Here is a 25,836-nt window from a genome sequence, read left to right on the forward strand (position 1 = left end):
CATGTTGCCATAAGGAGGGTGGTTTTGTGCTAATTAATTATAGGGCTTATGGTTAATAATCCCCAGTATGTATTGCCTCCCTGTGATTTTTCCCTAATGTTCTTATAAAACTCAGCCGGCCAGGCAATGGACTCATTCGCTCACCACGCTGCCAGGTCTGACAGACCCAGCACATTTGCCAATCGGCAAGTAAACCCCGACGTCATCCAAACATCCCCGAACAGAGATTAGACTCTGCACCCCGACGACTCGTAATGAGGAGGCCACGCCCCAGCCTTCGTGATTGGTGGAGGTGCGATGGGATGATTGAGTAGCGCTCGGTGATTGGATAAAGTATGACGTCAGCGGTCGAACATTCGAGAGCCAAAGGAAAAAGACGCCGTCTTGCGATCTTGATCGCTCTTCTGGTCCTGATATTCGTTGGAGGCAGTCACATTCTATCTCTCTTCTGGTCCTGGTTGCATGGCAGACGGTCGCTCCTCTTGTGCGTGCTAGTGCAGAGAACCTTCGGAGCATTGTGGAGTTTTTGCAACATTGGAGGAGGGGGGGTATTGTTGGTCTGTGGTGTATTTTGTGGGAACTGGGGCCGCGTTGCACTTGTTGGTGGAAGCGAGGAAGGGCTGGTTGAGTGCCTGCTTGCGCCTGGGCATTTTCTGACGCGCGGGTTTGGCACCATTATCGGGGCGCATCCCGCACAAGCGGCTACACCAGCAGCAACGACCAAAGCGCCCTCAACGCACTTTGGGGCCAGAGATTAGGGTCAGCCCGACAGTAAGGGAAGTTATATTTTATTTATCTTTCTCCGTTGTTTGTATATGAGTCTGAGTAGAGATGTCTCTAATTAGGAAATAGTTTTTACCTCACATTCATTGTAATTGCTTGCATTATTTTCATTAAATCATTATTTGTTGACTTTGCATTTCTTGTCTTGTTTCGTTTCTTTGTTCTGTGGGTTTGGATTAACCCCATGTGTTCCCGATTAGATAAGGCTTTGGGCCTTTCCTGTACGCGCCAAAGACAATCCCGCCAAGGTTCGAGATACTCCTCGGAGTTGAAGCTTGTTTCGGCTATTTGTGTGAGGCCGGTCTTCATCGGCCACGGACAGGACAATACCAATTATGGGCATATTTTAAAACATTTTGAAAATGAAACTTTGTATAAGCAATCAACATGGGGAGATACTTGAAGTATGCAATGATTTTTGTGATTTGACTCCCGGTTCATGCCCCAAGAAGTGGAGCTTTCAGGTCATTGGTTGAAACGGGAAATTTTTTTCACCCAAAATTTGATGCTGCAAAATTTTTGATTCCTGGTGGATCTTTGTATAAGCAAAAATGAAACTTTGTATAAGCAATCAACATGGGGAGATACTTGAAGTATGCAATGATTTTTGTGATTTGACTCCCGGTTCATGCCCCAAGAAGTGGAGCTTTCAGGTCATTGGTTGAAACGGGAAATTTTTTTCACCCAAAATTTGATGCTGCAAAATTTTTGATTCCTGGTGGAATTTTTGCCATCTTTCAACTTTGTTTTAGATGGGAATTTTGGGAATTTGCGATGACGTGCCATCGGCTTCCCTCTACTTTGGGTTTGATTCTTCGCTTGACTATAAACTTATGTGGTGCTTCCATCAAAGAATACACTGACTGAATAAGCAAGAAATTCTGTTTGTTAGCCTTGACTTGTGGACAATAAAGATCCCACGGTACTTTTCAAAAAGTGTAGGTCAATGTAGGCAGATACCCGAGCAGAGTTGTAAATTCATCCACTAATATATGGTGGCACTACATCAGCAGCATAGCCGCACCCCAGTAATTATGCACACGGCAGACTGAAATTGTGATTGAATCTCGGACAAATGTGCACTTGCTAGTTAGATCGTCCAATTTGAGCACATGGTCAATTTTTAACTTCAAATTATTTCGACTTACAAGTAAATAGCTGGTTGTTTAAGTTCAGGTACAAATAGCTGAATGATTCTGATATTTGATACCTGAATGGCACATATAGAAGCATATTCTTGAAGCCACTTGGAATAATTTGCCTTGTGAAAGTGAACAAGATAAGTAAGTGTAGTTTATAATGCGTGAAAAGGATAGAAAAAAGGAAGGCATACCGAGCAGTGCGTTGTTCTGTTCCCTTGTGTGTTTTTAAATCATCAGATTAAATCCATCGCAGCGGAGGTGTGTATCACTGAGACACGGCACAGTTAATATGCCGGCGGATGGTTCCCACTGGGAAAGCATGGCATATTCGTCGTTCCTGTTTGTGTCTCTTGCAGAAACTCGAAGAAAAGTTGAAATCTCGAATGAACTGTGAGATCAAGATGGAGATCAAGTGAGTCAACTTGCCAGCCTGTCTATACGAGTGTCGATATTATGACATGAATAAAGATCGAAAGCTTTCGGAGAGTAACTGATGCCACTGACTTAGAGGGATGTTTGCAAGTCACTGATTTTGCTCTGAAAAGTGTGGAAAAATCCTGACCCATTGACCTTTTGTTATACCTTTTGTAGTTCTGGAGATGCGGGCGACCGGCAGTCGACAGGTGTGACTGCTTCTCAGGTACGCTACTGCCTCCCAGGAGGTCGGTGTAACGCTCTGTGTAATTAGGCTGTGTTAATGCAGTGCTGTGATTAGATTAATTATCTAGTTATAGCGGTTTTAAGCTCTTCCTTTAATCCCCTGCAGGATGGCTGTCATATGCCAATGCCTACAGAGACAAAAAGCCTTTCTGAGGCCAAGAAACTTAGCTTTTGACCAAGATTCTGTGTTGTTCTATTTTCTTACTTATTATTTTACAAAGAGATCTTCCTCCTACTATGCTGTGTTTTACTTCCTTCTAGGGACCGGCTAAGGAAGTGTTGCCATGCCAGGCACGAAGAGTGAGACTCAGAGAACCGGGTGGTTCACAACCTACTGCTACTCAAATTCATGGTACTGCACTTATACCAACCTTTTGTACACAATATAATCTTTTTATCCCTGGTGTTGGGCTAGCGGCTAGGGTGCCGGCTTAGGATCCTAGGATCCTGGGTTCGAATCTCGGTCTGATCGCCGAATTAATGCCAGGGGGGTTGACTCAGCCTGTCATCCTTCCGAGGTCGGCTAATTGAGTACCAGTTCACTGTTAATTCCCTGTTTGTCGTTGAAGGCGGCAAAAAGGGTTGGCGTCAGGAAGGGCATCCGGCCGTAAAACATTGCTTCAAAAAGGGGACCAAAAAACAACAACTACCACGGTCCCCGAAAAGGCCAACCCCCGCTTTGCGGGGAAAAATGGCCTCTAAACGGTGGTTTTTTTTAATTTATACTGGGGGTGGCAAAAGGCACATTGAAGATCCTCTGCTGTTAGGGAACATCCAATACTTAAGCATTGAACTATCGTTGACCTTCATGGATGTTAACTCTGTTTTTTCTTATTTCAGGCCCACCTCCGGCCTGGCAAGAGAACGGTGGTCCAGGAAGCCGCTGTCCTTCGGAGTTGTCTGCATGCGCCTCCCCTCGGCCTTGTCCACCCAGCACCCCGGCATCGGAGCCAACTGTTCTTTATCCACCAGCACTGGGATTTGGAGGTGCCGAATCTCTGCCAGCAGGAATCTTTTCTGGCACGCCATTGCCGATGAGCGCTGGACGCTTTTCGCTTAGCCCATTCTTTCCCAAGCAACTGTTGCAGTCGGTTTATGCAGCAAAGGCTGCTCACGAGGCATCATTATACCAGCCTGGGCTCTACGTGGGTGCTATCGCATCTCCACCAGCAGGTGCACGCCCAGGGTCCACTCACAGCGCCTCCCCTTCGCTCGGGGCATCGCCAGCGCTACGTAATGGACTGCCTGAAGGTGGTGGTGTTCGGACTGGGATCGAGGCGCTGAGGACGGAAGGGGAAATTGATGAAGTCGACACGTCCGAGCTTGCACGACATGTCAAGGAGCAGCTATTGAAGCACAACATCGGACAGAGAGTGTTCGGGCACTACGTGTTGGGCCTCTCGCAGGTAACGAGGCTGTACACCTGCAAGTGCTTTTGTCAATTTATTTTCCTCCTTAATATGCTTTTAATACAGTACGCTTGCTTTATCATCAGACACATAACATTGACAAAATAATTTCTACAAATCAACACTTGAAAATTCACAGATCCATGTCCTAAAATTTCACGGGATCTGAGAATTGATCCATGAAAAAGATGGAATAACATTGTGCACTTTCCTTACACCATCTTGCATCACCATCAAAGTCAAGTAGTCAAATTGTGCCAATAAATAACATTATTCTGCAAATCAGGATCTACCGATTACCAATTGACTGGTTTGGGCAAAGAAAACGAGAAGGTTATGAACAAATTGCAGAGAGAGCTTGCGTTCTCATGAATGCCAATCTCATACCAGTTGGATTTGGTATGACAGAACAAAAACAGTTGGGTAGCGTGCTTGTGGGTGCAGTAGAGATCCGGTAGAATGAGTGCGCTTTACAATAAATCGCAGCTCCTACTTGAGCCTCAGAAGATGTAAAAAAAAAAAAAGGTTATTATTTTTTCAGAAATACAACATGTAGCAATTACATTGACCGGTTATGTCATAACGACTAATTAACACTTCGGTGCAATGAATAGTGAAGGAATAAAAGAAAAAGGTCAGTCAAATCAGCGCTCAGAAAATGAATAATTGCCGCTTCGCTGGGCCAGCACAAAATTAAATAATCCTGCTCTTTCAAAACTGCACGGTGAAATCAGTATTTCCCGGCAGCCATGTCACAAAGCCAGTGCAAAATTCGTCATTCACTACTGTTAAGCCAGTCCAAAGAGAGACTGTAAACGCCTTACAACCCCAACACTGATGACACCAACAGCAGCAGCAGCAACAGCAGTAACGATGGCGACGACGTATAGAGAGCTTCAACATAAACCAAAGTAATCTCCATCCGAATGGTCGGCCAATACGCATAGCCGCTTGCTTCCAACAATGCCAGGACATTGCAGTGAGGAAGAGATCTTCCTTCATTAATTCGGCAAAAACGAGATGGCCTTCCGGATGTGGAGCACCTTCCGGTTGAATTGAGTGCAACGGACATGGGAAACGTTGAGTACGTAAACGTTATGTTATGCACGGAGTCAGAGTTTGCGTTACACAGCCCACTAAAAAGAATGGAATCTACTATATAAGAGAGATGTCTGTCTGTCTGTGTCACCATTTTTCTCAGAGTTGGCTGAACGGATCTTCGTCAAACTTTAAGAAGTTCATCAGTGAGTGCCTAGGAGTGTTTTAGGCAAAAAAAACAAAAAAAGTATGAGAAAAAAAGATCGTTTTTTGGAGTTTTTTTTTTTTTTTTAATTTCTCAATAGTGCCGAAGCCTTTTTAAATTAATGACAGTTATATACAAGTACACATTCGCATAAAGAAATACAAAACAATCACCAGACATTTGAATACAAATAAATCAAACAATTCAGGAAGTGTATGAATTTGGTAGTACGGCTTCTTCTTCTTCCTGATCGGCATCACACTTAACTCAGAAACGTGAGCCACATTCACCCACCAGCACATATATATGAACCCCCTCCCCTCCCCCCTCCCCTTCCCCTCCTCCTCCCCTGCCCCTCCCTTCCCCTTCCCTCCCCCCTTCTCCTCCACTTCTCCCCTCCCTTTGCTCCCCTCCCTCCTTCCCCCCTTCCCCCTCCCCCTTCAACCCCGTCCCCCTCCCCCCTTTCCCCCCTTCCCTCCCCTTTCCCCCTTCCCTCCCCTTCCCCCCCTTCCCTGCCCTCCTCCCCTTCCACCCCTCCCCTCCCCTTCTCCCCTCCCCTTGCTCCCTCCCTCCTTCCCCCCTTCCCCCTCCCCCTTCAACCCCGTCCCCCTCCCCCTTTCCCCCTTTCCCTCCCCTTCCACCCTTCCCTGCCCTCCTCCCCTTCCGCCCCCTCCCCTCCCCTTCTCCCCTCCCCTTGCTCCCCTCCCTCCTTCCCCCCTTCCCCCTCCCCCCTTCAACCACATCTCCCTCCCCCTTTCCCCCCTCCCCCCTCCACCTTCCCCCCCTCCCCCCTCCACCTTCCCCCCTCCCCCCATTCCCCCCCCTGGCCCCCCTTCCGTCCCCTTCCCTGCCTCCCCTCCCCTCCCTTCCCCTTCCCTCCCCTCCCCCCCCCCTTCCCCTCCCCTCCCCCCCCCCTTCCCCTCCTCCCCTCCACTTCTCCCCTCCCCTTGCTCCCCTCCCTCCTTCCCCCCTCCACCTTCCCCCCTCCCCCCCATTCCCCCCCACACCCCCCTCCCTTCCGTCCTCTTCCCCGCCTCCCCTCCCTTCCCCCACCCGGCAACGCCGGGTACTTCTGCTAGTATGTTATAATCTGTACAGTGCAAGCTCGCTGACTACATGGAATGTTAAGTGGCAATGCAAACTGCTCAAACAATACATTTCCTGGTCATGGATTGTGTACGGTAGTTTGATGGTGTTTTGCCTCAAACTTTACGGTGCTTTAGAAATGCGTTTGAAGAAAGACCAGAAAAGTACGGACATGTATTTAACCGACACCCATGGCTTCTCAGAGCAGTTAGTGCTGCCAGAGACATTCCACTAGAAGGAATAAACTGGGTGGTTTGCCATTGCCTTTTCCCGGCGATAGTCAATGCAGGAATTTTGGATTTTGGCCAAGGTGCTAGCGCACAATGGCCTACTCTTGCGAGAGACACCTCAAGATCATTAACATCCACCAGCAAATGCAAGCAGATGGGAAGGCAGCTTGACGTTCTGTACTATATTAACGTATAACACGGCACTGCCAGATATGTTGTACGTTAATATGCCACCAAACATGTTCATGGTATTGCTCATATACCCAGCTTAACATCTGGTGTTGTATTTAAACTTCGTAACTGGTGCGACTTTATCCTGCTCTGCAATTATCTTCGCGCACGGCGTGCTTTAATCGGTGCCGCAACATTCTCCTGGAAGCATTTTTCCTGATATTCTCGTCAGATTTTAGAAATCGGATTTCATGAGAAACGAGAACGGTACTCGGTAGAGCGCACACCTCCGCGAGGCTGAAGTTTACCTTTTGCATCCACTGATAGGCCGGGCCTGGATTCGGACCTGAACCAAAATTGATTCGGCTTGTTCTTGTCACCAACTCATCCACCAAGTTTTGTCATAACTCGTCCATAATTTTTTGAGATATCATGCTTTGTATCGTTTGTGTCCCATCTCTCAATTGTGAAGAATCACTTTAAAAATTCTCGGATCCAGATCCGGATCATCAGCAAAATCGAATCAATTCGTCCTTGTCACACACCCAACCTCTCTATCAAATTTCCTCCGAGTCTGTCCACAACTTTTTCAGATCTCCTGTTCACAGACAAATAGACAGACAGACAGAGGTGAAAACACAACATCCGTCCAACTTCGGTGAGTGTCCTGAAGTGGAGTTAGTGACAGGGGACAGCGAAACACTGCCAGAGTCGTCCACTCAAAATGGTGTGGTTTTATTATGCTATTTGGGAACCAGATCGGCTAATGTTTTATACCTTACATTTATTAAGTTATGGCGGACACCGAGGTAGCATGTGCACCTGGTCTTGTGTAGCAAGAAAGTGATGTGTAAAGCTAAGGTGTGTTTTTATCTCCGTCAACTTTATAAAAAGGCATTTAACAGCGTTAGGTACACTAGTGGGATAGTAAAGCCCCACAGTACATTTTCAAAAGAGGAGGGCATTGTTTACTGGTACTGTGACCACCACCTCCTCCCTTTGACCCTCACTGGAGGAGGAGAGGTGTGTAGGGGGGCGGTACTGCGTCAGTGACACAGCCGCACCTCAGTAGTGATCGATGCTATCACACAGCCAACAACTGAAGAGTCCTGGATGGATTACTATTTTCTACCTTACTGCACCCAAAGGAAACGCCATCCATATGGGATAACGAGAATGTAGGGTTATCCGTTTTTAAATGAGAAAGTCCAATGAGAAAAAGGAAAGGAACTAAACACGGGTGGATGAATGATTTGTCAGAAGTTCTTTTTGTTTTTTTTTGTCAGGTTATCTCTTCTGGTTTTTTTTTTTTTTGTATACAAGATCGAGGCTCGTGAAAGAGCGAACATTAATCACACAAAAAGACAAACCGATACATAAAACATATAACATCGGGAGCGGTAGACAAGATGGGGAGAGAGGGGGAAGGACACAAACACAACATTTGAGAGCAGGGACCGAGAGACATGGAGACATCGAGAGATCTGAGAGAGGGCGAGGGCTTTGGGGGGGGGGGCATGGGAAGGGGGCGGTGGGAGAGGTATAAAACATATGGACACTGCCAGGACTTCCAGGAAAGAAGTTGGAATTTCAAACAAGGTGGATCTGGGGTGAATTAGCGGGGGTAGAAAAGATCAAGGTTTTGGATGGGGGAAGATAAGAGATGGTGGTGAACAGCTGTTTTGAAGACCTGGAGGGAGGAGTGGGATTGAAGGGAGTGAGGGAGTTTGTTCCAGAGGCGGGAGAAAAGAGGAATGAAAGAGTGAAGGTGAGCAGAGAGCCGAGATTTCGGCAGTTTAACCATCAGAGGGTTGCTGGCAGATCTTGTGCGACCTGTAGGAATATTTGGGGGACAGAGCACAGAGAGAGCTGGGGGTGCAAGGCCGGAGAGGAGTCGGTAGAAGACAGAAAGACCACCTACCTGCCTGCGGTGAGTGAGTGAAAGGCCCTCAGAGATAGCTTCATCGCGGGAGATTCCAATAATTCTGAAAGCTTTGGTTTCAACAGCGTGAAGCCGAGCTAGGTGTGAGGCAGGAGCACCGGCCCATAGGGGAGAACAGTATTCCATTGAGCTGCGGATGAAAGCCTTGTATGTGGTGAGGAGCTCAGGTGTGCCGAGGAAGGACTTCGCACGACGGAGGATGCCCAGTCGGCGACTGGCTTTGGAGGCCAGCTTGGAAATGTGGTTTTCCCAAGAAAGATCATGGCAGATAGTGAGACCCAAAAGCTTGAGCGACAGAACTTCTTGGAGAGGATTGTTGAGAAAGTAGATGGGAGGGTTGTCCAGTCGATCTTTTCGGAGAGACATAGTAAGAGTGTGAGATTTGTCAGGATTGAAAGACATGTTCCACTTGTTTGACCAGTCTGTGATTTTGTCCAAGTCTTCAGAGAGTGAGGAGGCTGCAGACTGCCGATCTGAGGGAAGAGGGATGGAGCGGCAGAGAGTGGAGTCATCAGCAAAGAGATAGAGAGGATTTTCAAGAGAGTCAGAGAGATCATTGATGAAGACCAGAAAAAGCACGGGGCCCAGAACACTGCCTTGGGGAACTCCAGCCTGAACAGGAAGAGGAGATGAGAGAAACCCATTCAGGGCCACACGTTGACGACGACTAGAGAGGAAGTCCGCCAGCCATGCGTGGAGATTTCCATGGATACCAAAGGAGGAGAGTTTGGTGAGCAGAGCGGGGTGCCAGACCGTGTCGAAGGCACGTGATATGTCGAGGGAGACAGCTCTAATTTCCTGTTTGGCATTGAGGACCTCCATCCATTGTTGAGACAGCAGAAGCAGCATGTCCAGAGTAGAGTGACCTGGTCTGAAACCAAATTGATGATTAGAGATCAAGCCATTGGAGAAGAGGAAAGATTTCATATCCGAAGCAATGATGGATTCCATGACTTTGCTGATAATTGGGAGAAGGCTGATTGGTCTGTAGTTGCTAGGATCTGTTTTTGCACCTTTTTTGTGCATAGCGGTGATGTTGGCTGATTTCCAAGCAGATGGCAGTTGACCTTGAGCAAAGGAGAGGGTGAAGAGAACAGAGAGAGGGTGAGATAGAGCGGCAGAGCAGGATTTTAGGACCCGTGGGCTGATGCCGTCGGGTCCAGTTGCAGAATCAGAGTCGAGGGTTGACAGAAACTTTTCCACCTTGTCAGGAGGAAAGGACACGGAGTCCAGGAGCAGCAGGGTACGACTGGGTATGGTGGGTACAGAGAGGGATGGGTTTGGGACACAAGATTTAGAGGCAAACACAGAGTTGAGGCATTCAGCTTTTTCACGTGCGGAGTCAGCTGTGTAGCCATTTGAGGTAAGGGAGGGGATGGAGGGGGAACAAACACCAGAAACGGATTTGACCAGACGCCACCAGGATTTGGAAGAGGGGGACAGATAAGAGAGTTCGGCCTTGAGAATGGAGAGATATTGTTTCCTGGCTCTCCTGAGGGTGGACACACACTTGTTTCGGGCTTTGTGAAAGGAAATGAGATTTCCTTCCGTTGGATTTGCTTTCCAGGAGACGAAGGCAAGTTGTTTCTGGGCAACAGCCTCACCACAAGATTCCGTGTACCATGGACGGGAGGAAGGGTATGACAACTGAAGACGAGATGGGATAAATCTGTGCATGAGAGAGAGCAATTTACTTTGGAAGAATTCCCAGGATGAGTTGATGTCAGAGGTGGTAGAGATGGGAGAGCAGTCCAGATGATTGATGGCTGCTTGAAGACCGTGCCAGTTGGCCTGAGTGAAATGCCAGACTCGTCGACGCTGAGCAGGCTCCCTGAGGATGGTCAGAGAGATGTCCACTTTAACAAGGACATGATCAGATGATCCGATTGGAGCAGAAGAAGAGCAGCAGACATTTTCAGGGAAGTTAGTCATAACCAAGTCCAGAAGAGAAGATGTTCCGTTGACTGAGATCCGGGTCGGGAAATTGACAGATTGTGTCAGTCCCAGTGAGTCGCAGAAGTTCTTTGCTGAGGAGCCATGGCTGGTGAGAGAGGTACCCACACCTAGCCAACTGGCATGATGACAGTTGAAATCACCACATATGAGGAAGAGAGAGTTGGGATGAGTAGATAGAAGTTGGTCCATATTATCAGACAGCGAGATGTAGATGGAGTCATCACTGTTTGGTGGACGGTACAACACACATATGAACAAGAGGTGGGAGCGAAGGGGAAGCCGTAGCCAGAGGTATTCCTGGGGGTGAGGTGGAGAGAGTGCAGTGCAGGGCGAGTGAGGAAGAGAGTTTTTGATAAAGATAGCAACCCCACCTCCAGCACGAGGCTCAGGTCTATCATACCGGAGGAGGGAGTAGCCCGGGAGAGATACTAAGGAATCAGAGACATCATAAAGGAGGAAAGTTTCTGTTAAGCAGATCACGTCTGGTTTGACAGAAGCAACCTGTATGGAGAGATCAGTTAAGTTTGAACGAAGGCCCCGGATGTTTGAGGTCCATACCGTTAATGAAGAGGAAGAGGGAGCATCAGATACAGAACAGGGGGGAGGAGGGGTAGGGTAAGATGTGGAAGAGGTGGAAGAGGTAGGGAGAGCTGTTGAAGGTGTGTCAGAGATTTCAGAATAGCTCGGAGAAAGGGAAGGATGGGGCGGACAAAAGGTTTGATGGTGATTGGGTGAGGCACAATGAGGTGTTATTTGAGGAGGGGGAAGAGCGAGGCAGAAGGTTGGGGGAGATGGAGGTAAGAGTTGGAAGGGGGAAGAAGCGGGGAGGATGCTTTGAGGAGGGGGAGTGAGAGGGGGGAAATTGAGAAGCAATGAGGGTGGGGAGATTTGAAGGGGAGGGGTGAGGGGGGAGTTTGGGAGGGAAGGGACAAGGGGAGGGATTTGAAAGGGATGGGATATGGGGGAGATTTGGAGGGGGGGGGGGTGAGGGAGGAGTCTAGGAGGGGAGGGGCGAGGGGGCATCTTGGCGGGGAGGGGTGAGGGGGTAGTTTAGGAGGGAGGGGGCAAGGGGGGAGATTTGAAAGGGATGGGTGATGGGGAAGATTTGGAGGGGAGGGGTGATGGGGAAGATTTGGAGGGGAGGGGTTATGGGGAATATTTGGAGGGGAGGGGTGAGATTGGATTTTAGAAAGTGTACGATTTATGGGAAACGAACATTTATTGCAAAATGAGTTTCTTGTGACCTTCGAGTTAAAAATACGTTTAAGGACGCTGGATGGAGGATGGAGTGCAGGAGAGTTTAGGGAATGTAGAAAAAAGGCACTATAGGAGATGGATATTTTTTTGGGGATGAATTGATTTGGTGAGCAAGTCGAAAGCAGCCTTTTAAAGAAGAAGAAGAAAAAGGTGTTATAAAAGATGACGGAATACATAACTTGAGGGGAAAGTGTAAACATTGAAGGTTAATAACAGTGAAAACTATCTGGGGAAATGGGGGAGAAACACGTGGTCGAAGAACGAACGAACGAATAAGAATGAATAAACGAATGAGAACAGAGAAGGAATGTTTTTTTTTTTGTTTTGTTTGTTTGTTTGTTTTTTGAGTTGAGATTTACACAAGGAAGTAGGCTATGGGTGAAAAGACTGGGAATACAGAGAACGAAAGTTATTGGATCACAAACGACGGACCGCTGAGAGAAAAACAAAGCCTCAAGGTTGTACAGTGTACACTGTACAAGGCCTCAAGACACGACACGAATTAACACGATTTTCAATACAGGTATGAAAGATTTGCACCGAAAAATCTTCGTCGGGACACAATATACGTACAACACCATAAATAAATACAGTTTTAACGAAAATACAAATGGGAACAATCACTTAACTTCGATTTCAAATCGTTCACGACGCGGCAAAGGCCTTGCTCGCGACACGGCAAACAGACGATCAATTTATGAAAGATAAACACCGAGAAACAACCAAAGTTGCACACAATAACTTCACACACCGAAAGATAAATACAGTTTCGACAAAATACAATTGTGAACAGACTTAACTTCGAAAAAACGTGGAGACCGTGTGGAGCTTCGAAAATCCCTCCCACCGTCTCCGAGATCTCGGTTTCATTGAGGTTCATTGAGGTTTCCTCTTGTCTGGTTAATCCTCGTATTACAGACTTGCATTTAATATGGAATATTATTTTTTTCTTGACTTGGGTTTACTTTCTGAACTCAGTATGTCAATCTGGTGAGTTTCTTTTACCCTTCGGTGATGTCTTTGTTGAAAGAACCATGTCACTGATTGTCTTTCGCAGCAAGAAGTCAATAACAGAATTATATCACAGGTGGCATGCCAAAATGTAAGGACAGGTACATTTGACGATTGGCTTCACAATCGGGTATATATGGGTTGTTGCGTTCTGTATTAGTGGAAAACAACTGCTGCACGTCTACAAAAGTTATTTCCGCTTCCTCTGGAGATGTTCCGTCAACTTGACAATGCTGTTTGTCATGGAGTGATGGCTTTACGAAATTCTGGCATGAAACAGCGTGCTATTGCTCGGCAGTATGGCATCACTCAAGGTCAGGTGTCAAAGATCCTCAAACGAAATGCTCAGAGGGGTGTCCCTACTCCAATACCGAGGTCAGGACGTCCACGCAGAACCACAAGGAGAGATGATCGCCAGCTGCACCGGTTAGTCTGCAATGGCCGTACCAAGTCAGCTAATCGGCTTAGGGCTGAGTGGCAGCAACTGACAAATGTGCCTGTATTCAGAAGGCTAGTCAACCAACGACTGGTTCAAGCAGGCTATCGTGCCAGGCGTCCACTGAGAAAGCCACGCCTGACCAGACAACACAGCCAGCGCCGATTGCAGTGGGCCAGAGAGCACCGTCAATGGCAGCCAGGACACTGGAATCACGTGACCTTCAGTGACGAGTCTAGATTTCTGGTCTATCGTCAAGATGGCTGTGTCCGAGTGCGCAGACAAGTGCATGAAGCCCACAATGAAGATAGTATAGTGCCAAGAGTCCACGCTGGAGGTGGTGGGGTGACCGTTTGGGCTGCTTTTCATGCAGGGGGCAAAATTGACCTGGTTGTTCTGAATGGAAACCTGAACCAGTTCAAGTACAGGGTCATTCTGGAAGAAACATTGCTTCCATTTGCTCGTGCAGCCTTTCGAGGAAACTTTGTCTTCCAAGATGACAATGCACGGCCTCATCGTGCTCGCATGATCCAACACTTTCTTGCTGACCGTGGTGTAGAGCATAGGGAGTGGCCTGCCATGTCCCCGAATATGAATCCGATAGAGAACTTGTGGGCAGAATTAACGCGTCAAATCGACCACTTGGACCAGCAGCCCACCTCTGTGCGTGAATTGCAGCAGGCTATTGTCACTGCATGGCAAGCGATTCCTGTCCAAACCTTGGCAAATCTCGTGAACAGCATGCCTCGACGTGTACGTGCTCTCCTGAATGCTCGTGGGGGTTACACGAAGTACTGAACTGTAATTTTACTGTCCGTAATCCCAGTCATAATTTAGCTTTTGTTTTTGTTGAAATTTTTTTTGCTTAATGTGCAAAATAAAGAGATACTTCTGGAAAACGTACAGAAGTTTAACACAGTACTGTCCGTGAATTGAGTTCGATATCAGTTTACATCACTTTCAAGGATCAATTTATTTGCTTCGAAATGTCAAATGTGGTTTTTGTTTCTTTTAAAGGTCACATTAACAAAATCTAGAATAATTTCAACATAATTCCAATGAACTTTTGGTTCTAAGTCATCTTGAAAAGTAAGTTCACCCCCACAAAAAAAATATTCCATATTAAATGCCAAGTCTGTCATTGGTTAATCCATTTTTGTGTATGAAAATGATACACTCTGCTTGACTTCCCTTTCCTGGTATCCGACATGTTACATGGTGTTGATACAGGTTGCCCTTTAAACTACGGCCTAAACATGGTTTTGCCTTGCTGATGAGGCCTGAAGACCTGTAAGAGCATGTGTTTCAACCTTTGAGGCCAGAGTGTGTGTATGTGTGTTTGTTGTATGACCATGCGTTTCGGCCTTGGGGACAAGATACATTGATATCATGTTATTCTTCGACTTTGCATGACAAAGTATCCTGGGTCTTTGGACTAAACTTGCCGCTTTGTGCACGTCCCAATTTTGTCTTTTTCAAACCGTTTTACATCAATAGGTGATTCGCAAAAGCGGGGACACGTACCTTACTTAGACTGAACGCTTAAAATGCTGAGCTATAACACCACCCTGAGGAGTTGTTGTCTTTGGTAGTTTATATCTCTTTCTCTCTCCTTCACTTGATTCTCTTTCCAACAATTGGTCAATCCAATCTGACATCACTGATTATTTCTTGGGTTATGCTAATGAGGCATTTTTACCTCCCCATAGGTGGACGGAGGTTATGTTTTCACCCCTGTCTGTTTGTCTGTCTGTCTGTGAACAGGATATCTGTAAATGTTATGGACAGATTCGGAGGAAATTTGATGTAGAGGTTGGGTGTGTGACAAGGACGAATCGATTAGATTTTGCTGATGATCCGGATCCTATAATTTTTTAAGTGATTCTTCACCATTGAGAGATGGGGCTACAAACTACATGTATCCAGCATGATATCTCAATAAGTTGTGGACAGATTTTGGACGACACCTGGTGTACAGGTTGGGTGTGTGACAAGGACAAATCCATTCGATATTGGTGAAGATCCAAATCCAGATACGAGATCAATGTTTTAATTTTTAAGTGATTGTTCACCTTTGAGCGATGTGGCCAAAATGATATATAGTGGGATATCTCAAGTTATGGATGGATTCAGACAAAGAAAACTTGGTGGATGAGTTTATTAGGTAACAAGAACAAGCCGATTCGATTTGGGTGCAGGTCCAGATCCAGATCCAGCCTATCAATTTGGATACAAAACATAAACTATTCAGCCTGGCAAAGGTACGCACTCTACCGAGCGTCGTTCTAGTTGCTTATTGTATCATTCACGTGATGTGGGGTAATACACTATAAAAAGGCCTTGTTGAAAGTCTGTTTTCAGCTGATTTTAAACGTGCTGATGAAACCTTTGCGATCAACGCTTTAAATGTTGGCTTCCACATTTCCCCTTAGGGGTTGTTGTAAATTTTAATGAGATTTTTTCCTCTCTCTCTCTCTCTCTCTCTCTCTCTCTCTCTCTCTCTCTCTCTCTCTCTCTCTCTGTCGCTCTCTCTCCAAAGCTTACAATTGTTAGCAACTCACATGGTCATTCTTTTTCGCATCTTTTACAATATGATCTCAATCATATAATTATTAATTAATGTTCCATTCTAGGGGAACTTAGGTAGTCTCTGGTGGTGTTGATCCTGGTGATCAGCAGAATAAAATAAATCAGGGTCAAATGGAAGATCAATGTGACAATGGGTGGATTGCACTAACAGTGTGGCATTGGGACAACATGTGGACGCACTAAGTGGATGAACAAAGAGGAGGAGAGAGAAGACGGAAGGCAACAAAGTTTACCTGCAAATGTTTGTGGACGGGGAAGGGACATGAGGTTAATGAGGAAATGGTGTACTGCCAACTTGAAGCCATTTGTGAGGACGCAGGTTCCACAAATTGGAGAAGAGATGAAGAAAGGAGTGGAGGTGAGCAGTAAGCCTCAACTGTGCGAGTTTCACAAGAATGGGGTTGTTGGAATAACACATACGAACTAGGGAGACTGCACTGGTACTGAGGGATAAACGAGCAGAGGGAACGAGACCTGAGAAGACCTGATTTAATACTTGTCAGCCTTTGAGCCTGTTTTTTTAAAACGCTGATTGGGATGAACGGAAGTTTGTTAAAGCTTCCGTACAATCTAAGACCTTTTTTATGATAATGTGTGTGTTTGCAACACTAATATTTCTCCAGAAAGCCTGCAGCCTAGAAACACATGTCCTAGCTAGGTTTCACTCGACTAACAGCATCCTACAGGCCTGACTCATGTGCAGACATGTTCATCAGATGTCATTTTTGGGGGTTTTAATAGCCTATAGAGCTTTACTGCTGATTTCTCCACCCTCCCTCCCCCACCTTCTCATCCTTCTGCCCACCCATTACAAGTTCCACTCAGACAAATCTTGTCGAAATAGCTCCATGGCTCGATCTCATAAAAGTGTCAACCCTTAAATTGTTACATGCATTGGGCACGGAGGCCTACTTCCTCACCACCTGTTTTATTTTCCTTTCACACAGTTTTCCTAACTATCTACCCAACGCCTTCTGCAGGGCTCAGTAAGCGAGATCTTGGCGAGACCCAAGCCTTGGACCAAGCTTACAGTGAAGGGGAAAGAACCTTTTCTCAAGATGAAACAGTTTTTGTCTGATGAGCAAAATGTACTGGCGCTACGTGCAATCCAAGTCAAGCAACGAGGTGAGGTCTTGTTCCTTACATAAACCCAACATTTTTTATTTTTTTAAATTTTTTTGTATTCAAGATCGAGGCTCGTGTAAGAGCTAACACAGAAAGCAAACTGACACATAAAACATAAAACATATGATAAAGGGACCGGGAGATAAGATGGAGAGCAGGGACAGAGGGATGGAGTGGGCTCGGGGAGAGTAGGCATGGGAAGGGGGGGGGGGGGGGGGGGGGGGAGGTAAAAACTTCAAATTCAATTCCTAACAAACAAACTTTTATTCCTAATCCCAAAACATTGCCTTTGTAATGTGAACACTTCTTCCAAAGCCAATAAGTAGTTTCATGCTTTATGTATGGCCCTTTGTGTTTTAATATACAAGGTGTGTTTTCTACCCCCTTGATCCGACAGTATGGTGGCGAGATAGCGAACTTACCTTTGAGCTGTCTGATCTCAGTTATATTCTTGACCCGACTATATACTATCAGATCGGTGCTTCGCAGGCAGGGCTTTGCATCACAAAGTGCATCCTCATGCAGATTATTATTATTATTATTATTATTATTATTATTATTATTATTATTTGGGATACAAGTTCGAGGCTCGTGTAAGAGCTAACATTAATCACAAAAAGACAAACTGACACATAAAACATAAGATTTAGGGAGCGGGATACAAGATGGGGAGAGAGAGCGAAGCACACAAGTACAACAGCAGAGAACAGGGACATCCGTAGATCTGTGGGAGGGAGAGGGCTTGGGGGTAGGAGGCATGGGAAAGGGGGGAGGGGTGGGAGAAGTATAAAACACATAAACACTGCTAGGACTTCCAGGAAAGAAGTTGGAATTTCAAAAAAGTGGATCTGGGGTGAATTAATGGGGGTAGAAAAGATCAAGGTTTTGGATGGGGGAAGATAAGAGATGGTGGTGAACAGCTGTTTTAAAGACCTGGAGGGTGGAGTGGGATTGAAGAGAGTGAGGGAGTTTGTTCCAGAGGCGGGAGAAAAGAGGAATGAAGGAGTGAAGGTGAATAGAGAGTCTTGATTTTGGCAGTTTCACCATAAGAGGGTTGCAGGCAGATCTTGTGCGACCTGTAGGAATATTTGGGGGACAGAGCACAGACAGAGCTGGGGGAGCAAGGCCGGAGAGGAGTCGGTAGAAGACAGAAAGACCACCAACCTGCCTGCGGTGAGTGAGTGAAGTGAGTTAATAAAAAAATACCCATTATTATTTATTATTATCTTCAGTTTTCACTTTACTTTGCATTGAGAAAATAAACCCAACAGTAAGAAAATCAATGCAGATGAACGAAGACCTAGGCCGACATGTAAAGCAGTTCGCACACTTGTGAACGTTATTTGTTCCTTCTGAAGCATTTGTTAATCACGTTTTAATTTCACCCGAAAGTTTCACAAAGCCGATAACGTCTATACTAATTGGACCATTATATTGCAACACGGTACAATTTTTTCTGTTCAAAATATAAACATGAATAACTAATTCCATTTATGGCGACACATTATTGACTCTGCGTGTCGGAGGTTTATTGAGACCACTCCTGGGATTCATTTCACCTTCAGAAATTACACGATGGCCGATATTTTTTGAAAACGACTCATTAATTTGATGTCTAATAGGACGGGTTGTATGATTGATTACATTTTCCTGTAAATAAAAAACCTGCATGTCTATTCGGCCTCTTGGCTTGTATTTTCCAGCCCTTTTCTACATTCTTGGTCCCCTCTCCCCTCCCAGTCTTCCTCTCCCCTTCCAGTCCCCTTCTCTCCTCCCAGTCCCCCTCTCTCCTCCCAGTCCCCCTCTCCCCTCCCATTCCTTCTCTCCCCTCCTAGTCCCCCTCTACCCTCCCAGTCCCCCTCTCCCCTCCCAGTCCTCCTCTGCCCTTCCAGTCCTCCTCTCCCCTCCCAGTTCCCCTCCCCCTTCCAAGTCCCCCTCTCCCCTCCCAGTCCCCCTCTCCTCTCCTAGTCCTCCTCTCCCCCCCCCCAGTCCCCCTCTCCCCTCCCAGTCCTCCTCTCCTCTCCCGGTCCCCCTCTCCCCTCCCAGTCCTCCTCTCCTCTCCCGGCCCCCCTCTCCCCTCCCAGTCCTCCTCTCCCCTCCCAGTCCTCCTCTCCCCTCTCAGTCCCCCTCTCCCCTCCCAGTCCTCCTCTCCTCTCCCGGTCCCCCTCTCCCCTCCCAGTCCTCATATCATACTTTATCCTCTCCTAGCCTAGCGTAAAGGCCATTCCAAGGCAGTTTCAGGTGCAGTGAGTAACAATATTATAATAGCGGCAGAAAAATTTTAATTGAATCTGGAGATTTTGAAAATGCCAATGGACATTTCAAGGAAATGTAAAACAACAACTTTGTTCTGATGAAAAACGTTTTCGTGAATATATTTTAACCCTGTTTACTCTCCGTTTCTTTTGTGCTGGAGTGAGTTTTAATTTCCTCCTTTGGGTAGCATTTCGCATCAAAGCTCACGAGGTTATTACACATTTGGAAGACTTACTTTACCTTTTTTTTGAAACGATGATCTAAGGCCTGTGAATGCATTACATGCAGGACAGGAACATTCGTAGACATCAATGCACTTTTGCATTGTGGTGTATATAGGCACACGGCTTTTGTTCCGACAGGATGATGCAGAGGTAGAGTGAGTGCACTTACCTTTGAGCACTCCCACCTGGACTCGATTCCTGACCCGACTATACTGTCGGATTGGTGTTTCAAATTCCTGTCCAAATCAACTCCAGTTGAATGTCATGCCTAGTCAGCTGATCGTGAAAGACTTGTGTCAAAAAACTTTTCTCAGTGGACCCCACACGAAGAGTTTAATTGCGGCCATTACATAAGTAAGAGGAGTGTAGTATACAGAGTAGTACAGAGGATTCAAACCTGGGATTGAACGTTGTAAGATGGGAATGCCAAATAAGCCAATCCAACTTTGGATTCAAACCTAATGGGGAGAAAGAAGACACCAGGATTTTCATTTACACTCGTACTCATTCAATCGATCTATTTATTTAAACATCAGTGGAATATAATATTGTAAAATGTCTTGGTAATTGCTGATGGCAAAATGGCATCCTTTAAGAGGTCAAAAGACGATGCCAACACCCAAAGTCATTCATGTGTCAATAGCCTCAGCAACAATGACAACGTTATGTACAAACTGAGATGCAATAAGAAAATTCCATTTCCGTTTGATTTGACCGGTGTCCTCGGAAAATACTTGATAATCCATAAACATTTTTTTGAGGAAAGTTATTTTTTGTTATGCCTCCGCTAACGAAGTCGCCGGAGGCGTTATGTTTTCAGGTTGACCGTCCGGCTGTCTGTCCGTCCATCCGTCCGTGATAGGTTTTCGTTACCGCGATAACTTGAACGGCTAAAGGGATCTTAGTCAAACTTGGCACAGGTATGCATAATGTGGTAAAGATGAACTTACTCGATTTTGGGGTCACGAGGTCAAAGGGCAAATGTCAGACGTCACGTTAGGTAAAAATACTGTTACCGCGATAACTTGTGAACCAGTGATGGGATTCTGACCAAATTTGGTACACTTATGTAGAATGATGTAAAGATGAACTGATTAGATTTTGGGGTCAAGAGGTCAAAGTCTCTAATAGGTCTATAACTTGAGAACGGCTGAAGTTATCTAATTCCAAACTTAGTAAAGGCATGTATAATGATGTAAAGATTAAGTGATTCGATTTTGGGGTCAAATGTCAAAGTCTGTAATAGGTCTATCTATCTATAATTCCACTAATCTCTGTGTGTATGTTTGTTTGTATGTTTGTCTGTGACCGCTGTTTCTCGACAACTACCGGTCCGATATACTTGAAACTTGCCAGGTATATTGCTGGGGACCCGAGGATGTGCCTTTTCAAGGTTTTAAATTAATCGCAGAAGTAGTTACCGAGCTATGTCCAAAAAACGATTCAACCAATCAGAGAGCAGCGAGCTATCACGTGTGCCGAACGTGGCGAACAGACTCTGCCTCGGATGGCACATTTGAGAGCGTATTCATTTATTTCCCGTCGGCAAACTATGTTGCCGTTAAACTATGTTTTAAAACTAATTAAAACTACTATCTATAATTCCACGGGTCCGATAAAAAACACCGTACTCGCAAGCCGTTCGCTTTGGACCAAACCATTTCATGTAAATAGAGGGGGGGGATTGTCACCGTACTCGCAAGCCGTTCGCTTTGGACCAAACCATTTCATGTAAATAGAGGGGGGGGATATAATTTTAGATATATATATAGTACGGGCATGCCCTAGTAACTTGAAAACAGCTGAAGTGATCTAGTTCAAACTTGGTACAGGTTTGTATGATGCTGCAAAGATTAAGTGATTAGAATTTCGGGTCAAGAGGTCAAAGGTCAAATCTGTAATAGGTCTATAACTCGAGAATGGCTGAAGTGATCTAATTCAAACTTGGTGCAGGTATGTACAATGATGTAAAGATTAACTGATTATTTGTAATATCGTTCCAAAACCATCTCTTGCAGGTACCAATGTACTATCTACTTCGAGATAGTAGAGTTCCTTTGAATAATAAGCGCATTGTCATGTTTTGAGTGAGCTACTGCAAATAACGGAAATTTTTTCTTTGAAAGTTTGTTTTTTGAGGACACCCCACTATATTATGTGCAGATCAGTGACAAAAGATCCCAATGTTAATCCATTTTAAATATTTTCTGAAGGCATTGTATGCAGTACATGATTGCGGTTAGCACTATTTGCTAGGTTATGGGATGTGCCTGTGTCACTATTGCAGTGCCCCTTGTAAGTTGGAACAGGAATTTGAAATTTGTTCAGGGTGCCGGTGATAGATCACCTACTCTTCGAGAAAGTACACCATGGGATCTCTACAGTCAACCAACTAATGCTAACACCCAGTATAACGTCCATCCGAGGGACGGTGCAAACATTTATGCTTCACCTTGCCTGCAAAATACCAGGATCACAGTGTATAGCTTGGTCCGGATTCTTACCCAGGGTAGACAGCTCAGAGGCGAGTGTGCGCACCACCAGGCTATCGTTTCAGCCCTTGGGTTTTGCCTCGTAACATTACGAAGTGAACTTTAATGTAATGATAATATTTAAATTCTTCGTTTTTTTGAAACGAATATTTAAATTCTTCGTTTTTTATTTTAATCCGAGTTTTGTTTCACTTTCAAGAATCCAAAAAGAAAATTCCAACTGCATTGGATCTTTTGATCACAGTTTTAGCACTTAGGGTATGCAAAGACAATTCAAAAGCCCTGGCCTCAACTTAAACAGCTTTAATATGACATTTTGTCACTTTGGATGCCATTTTGAGCCATTTAAAAAAAAAAACCCATGTTTGGCTGTTCAAAGTTGAGCTTTTCAAATAACCGTTTTGACACTCAAACGTTTTGAAAAAGTGTTTAACACTGATTATGATGCAGAATGGTTATTTTCACAAATTATTATAATCATTCCTCTAGTAGTAATCGTCAGTATACGCAATTATCACATCATGACTATATGTTGTTTATCACTATCGGCTTTGTATGTTTTTGTCTTTCAATTTAAAATTGGGGAAAAAAAAATAAAACAGCTCGATTATTGGCTTACTGATGTGGGTCTATGAGACATGCAGACACTAACATACTGCGTCGTCGTACCCCCAAAAGTCCCAGCCAAGCCTCTCTAATTGAACAGATTATGTGGCCACAGATGGTGTAATGACAATGATAATGGGAAAGAGACACTTGTACAGAACCTTCTAGATGATAGAAATTATCACAGCATTGTTTTCACCCTCGGGGAAAATCCTCACCAGAGAGAGAGGCTAAGGAATGAGATTTTTACCACCCAACAACAAAACAAAACCCATCTTCATTCTGTGTAAGGAAAGGGCTCATCCTGAGGCCTTTATGCATCTCACCATTGCATCTAAGCTTTCGACCCTCTCCCGCGTGCAGGAAGCATCACCCCACGGATAAAAACACCAGACAGTGGTTCAGATGATGCCATCAAGAATATCTTGGAGCAAGCTAAGAAGGAGATTCAGGCACAGAAAGGTTTGTACATTGGAGCAGTCCACTTTACAATGAGTGCCGGACATCCGTTACACAAAACAATATTCACGATCGCTCTCGCCCGTCATTTAAGCTACAGCAAGACTGTTACCTGCTGAATATATTTCTGTTTCAATGATATTTTTGTTCATCGAGCTTGACCATCAGCTCAGCCCATTGTATTTATTTCAGTCTATTTGAAACTTCCTTGTTAAACTAGTAGCATTACAGTTCACCACTGGGGTGGGGATTGCAGAGCGGTGGAGGGAACGCGTTCTCAAAGAATGCGAGTTACTTGGCATAAAAAGAACCTCGCATTATGAAACTGCTAAAAATTTGCATTCAATTTACTGTTCCTTCATTTTACTCTATCTTTCATTTAGAAACTTTATACTTCATCCACCATAAATTTGCAAGTGGCTATATCAATCCGATTGCAATCCTTTGTCTTGGCGTGCCTGCCTGCTTGAACCATCTGCTTTTTTTCCTCTTGCATCTCCTCACCAATAGCAGAGCAGATCTCGATGCCGTCACCAGTTCCAGAGCATAGCAGCTCCGATGATACCATCCGATCTCTGCTGGAGCAGGCCCGGCGTGAGATGGATGCCCAAAGAACAGCCATGCTGCAAGCTGAAGCTGTAGCTGATGGGACGCCTGTTCCTGCTACAACTGCAACCTCTTGCTCTTCCTCAGCCTCCTCATCTTCATCTTCTTCGCTCTGTTCTTCATCCTCCTCACTTTCCGAACCCACCCAGCATAGCCCTGCCGCGGGTGCCGCTGCAGTTGGCCGAGGCCCAGAACCACAAGGTGATGGTGCCACGGTGGCAGATGGCAGCAATGGTAGTTCTGGTCCCTCTCAGGCACATGCACAATTCGTACAAAACATCATTCGCCGTGTAAAAACAGAGCTTGAGGATGGGCGCCCTCAACCTTGCACCAAACACCGGCCTTCACCCGCTGCTCAGGCCTTCTACTGCCCACCTCCAACGTCACCGATCCCATCCACAGCTTACTATCGTGCAGAACCCTTTCGGCCCTTCTCAACGGGCACACCTGATAGTCAAACTCAACGAGTGCGTACAAAAGCGGTCATGCCCACTGAAGGACAGTATGAGGGAGTGTTGAGTGAACCAACGAGGGGTTGCTCCGAGATGGGACCTAGTGTTGGGGAAGCCGGGGCATCAGCAGCAACGGTGGGTGGTTCACTCCTTGGAAAACCGCCTCGGCCCTGCATTCCCCCACTCACACCTGAGCAGTACGAAGTGTACATGTACCGTGAAGTAGACACCGCTGAGCTCACTCGCCTGGTGAAGGAAAAACTCACAAAGAATGGCATCTGTCAGAGGGTTTTTGGTGAGAAGGTGAGTTATGGTTGAGTGGTAGGAAAGGAAAAGAGTGGAGGAATCGGTTTATTATTGTTGGAAAGGAAAGCATTATTTCCAAAAACAGTGTTTACCAAACTAGTGGTGTAACAAGTGCCCTGTTTGTGCCTGCAGGTGTTGGGGTTGTCCCAAGGCAGTGTTAGTGACATGCTGTCACGGCCAAAACCCTGGAGCAAGCTGACACAGAAAGGGCGTGAGCCCTTCATTCGCATGCAGCTGTGGCTCAACGATGACCTACCTGTGTCATCTACAGCAGAGGCCTCGCCCTCTAGTCAAGGTATGGCCAATACAGAGCAAGATTGTATAACTGCAGTTCAAACATAAACTTAGGCAGAGCACTACAATGCTGCTGCTGCAGCTGATGCTAAGCAAGATGGTGTGAAGCTGCGGGATCTCTTTTATCTCCTGAGACGTCAGGGCTAATGTTAGATAGAACATCGGCTATGATGTTTGCCAGAGGCCGTGATAATGAAATGACGGCCTCCCTCGCCCTTTCAGACAACCCTCCTCCAACCCCTTGCTTTGGCTGCAGTTCATGTGGCTGCACACAGGCCCCAGTGAGTTCGGATAAAGAGGCATGTCCGAGCTTCATCAACACGCACGGCAGTCACACACACCCATGGCTGCAGTCCCAGCCCACTACACCTATCAACACTGCCCGTAATCCATGACGCCCATTAACACGTTACCTCGAGCCGACTAGCATTTGGGAGAGACACATCTTGTGCTTTACCGGTGCCTGGCAAAGTTTTACTTCCCAATCATAATGAAGGCCAAGGAAAGAACTGTCATTGTTGATGCCCTCTTAAATTACAGTTAACACATGGGGGCTTTAGTGGGAGGGTGAAGTGCAGGCAGGGGTCGAAGAGAGAGAGAGAGAGAGAGAGAGAGAGGGAGCTACCCAGGGAGCTAGGAAATCCGTAACGTCTTTAGAATGCGCTAATGGGGCTGCCGTTGCTGTTTCCACCGTTCCAAACCGATTTGGGGGATTATTCCGCCACAGAGAGACAAAATCTGAATTTGCTACAGGCAAGAGCGCAAAACGGGCTCCTTGCCCTCAGCCACATGCACAACAGATTAATTTAGAAAATGAGGCTTCCTCTTAATGATCGTGCAGTGATTGGGGTTCAGTGATTTTTCTGCCTTTGAGTGTTCCGATGGGACGGCCTATCGGCACAATAAACATGTACAGGCGGACGTTTACGGCGCCTTGCAGTCGCTGTGGCGACGTCTTCGAAATGACTTTGGATTCAAATGGAGCCAGAGATTCGGGGCAAAACCCGCGCAGCCAAACCTCGATTAAATTAGCGGAAATGCCGCGTGCGTAATTTGGTGCCTTTGGGGTCAAGCTCATAAGGTCAACGTCGTTAGGTTTAT

General features: G+C 45.9%; 1 protein-coding gene across 2 annotated transcripts in view; it reads left to right on the forward strand.

Moving 5' to 3' along the window:
* Positions 1 to 25,836, forward strand: part of LOC137439577 (homeobox protein cut-like 1) — a 436,829-nt gene that overhangs the window by 384,480 nt on the left and 26,513 nt on the right. The window contains exons 11-18 of one of the 2 annotated variants that reach the window (XM_068135458.2): positions 2,282 to 2,337; positions 2,517 to 2,565; positions 2,847 to 2,937; positions 3,426 to 3,991; positions 16,896 to 17,040; positions 22,982 to 23,080; positions 23,588 to 24,438; positions 24,574 to 24,736. In XM_068135458.2, coding sequence (XP_067991559.2) covers positions 2,282 to 2,337; positions 2,517 to 2,565; positions 2,847 to 2,937; positions 3,426 to 3,991; positions 16,896 to 17,040; positions 22,982 to 23,080; positions 23,588 to 24,438; positions 24,574 to 24,736 — 2,020 coding nt within the window. The remainder of the gene's footprint in view (positions 1 to 2,281; positions 2,338 to 2,516; positions 2,566 to 2,846; positions 2,938 to 3,425; positions 3,992 to 16,895; positions 17,041 to 22,981; positions 23,081 to 23,587; positions 24,439 to 24,573; positions 24,737 to 25,836) is intronic. The other variant, XM_078768104.1, reaches the window with a different exon arrangement.

This window comes from Myxine glutinosa, chromosome 14 (assembly GCF_964187855.1).
Source record: "Myxine glutinosa chromosome 14, kmMyxGlut1.1, whole genome shotgun sequence".
Taxonomy (NCBI): Eukaryota; Metazoa; Chordata; class Myxini; order Myxiniformes; family Myxinidae; genus Myxine; species Myxine glutinosa.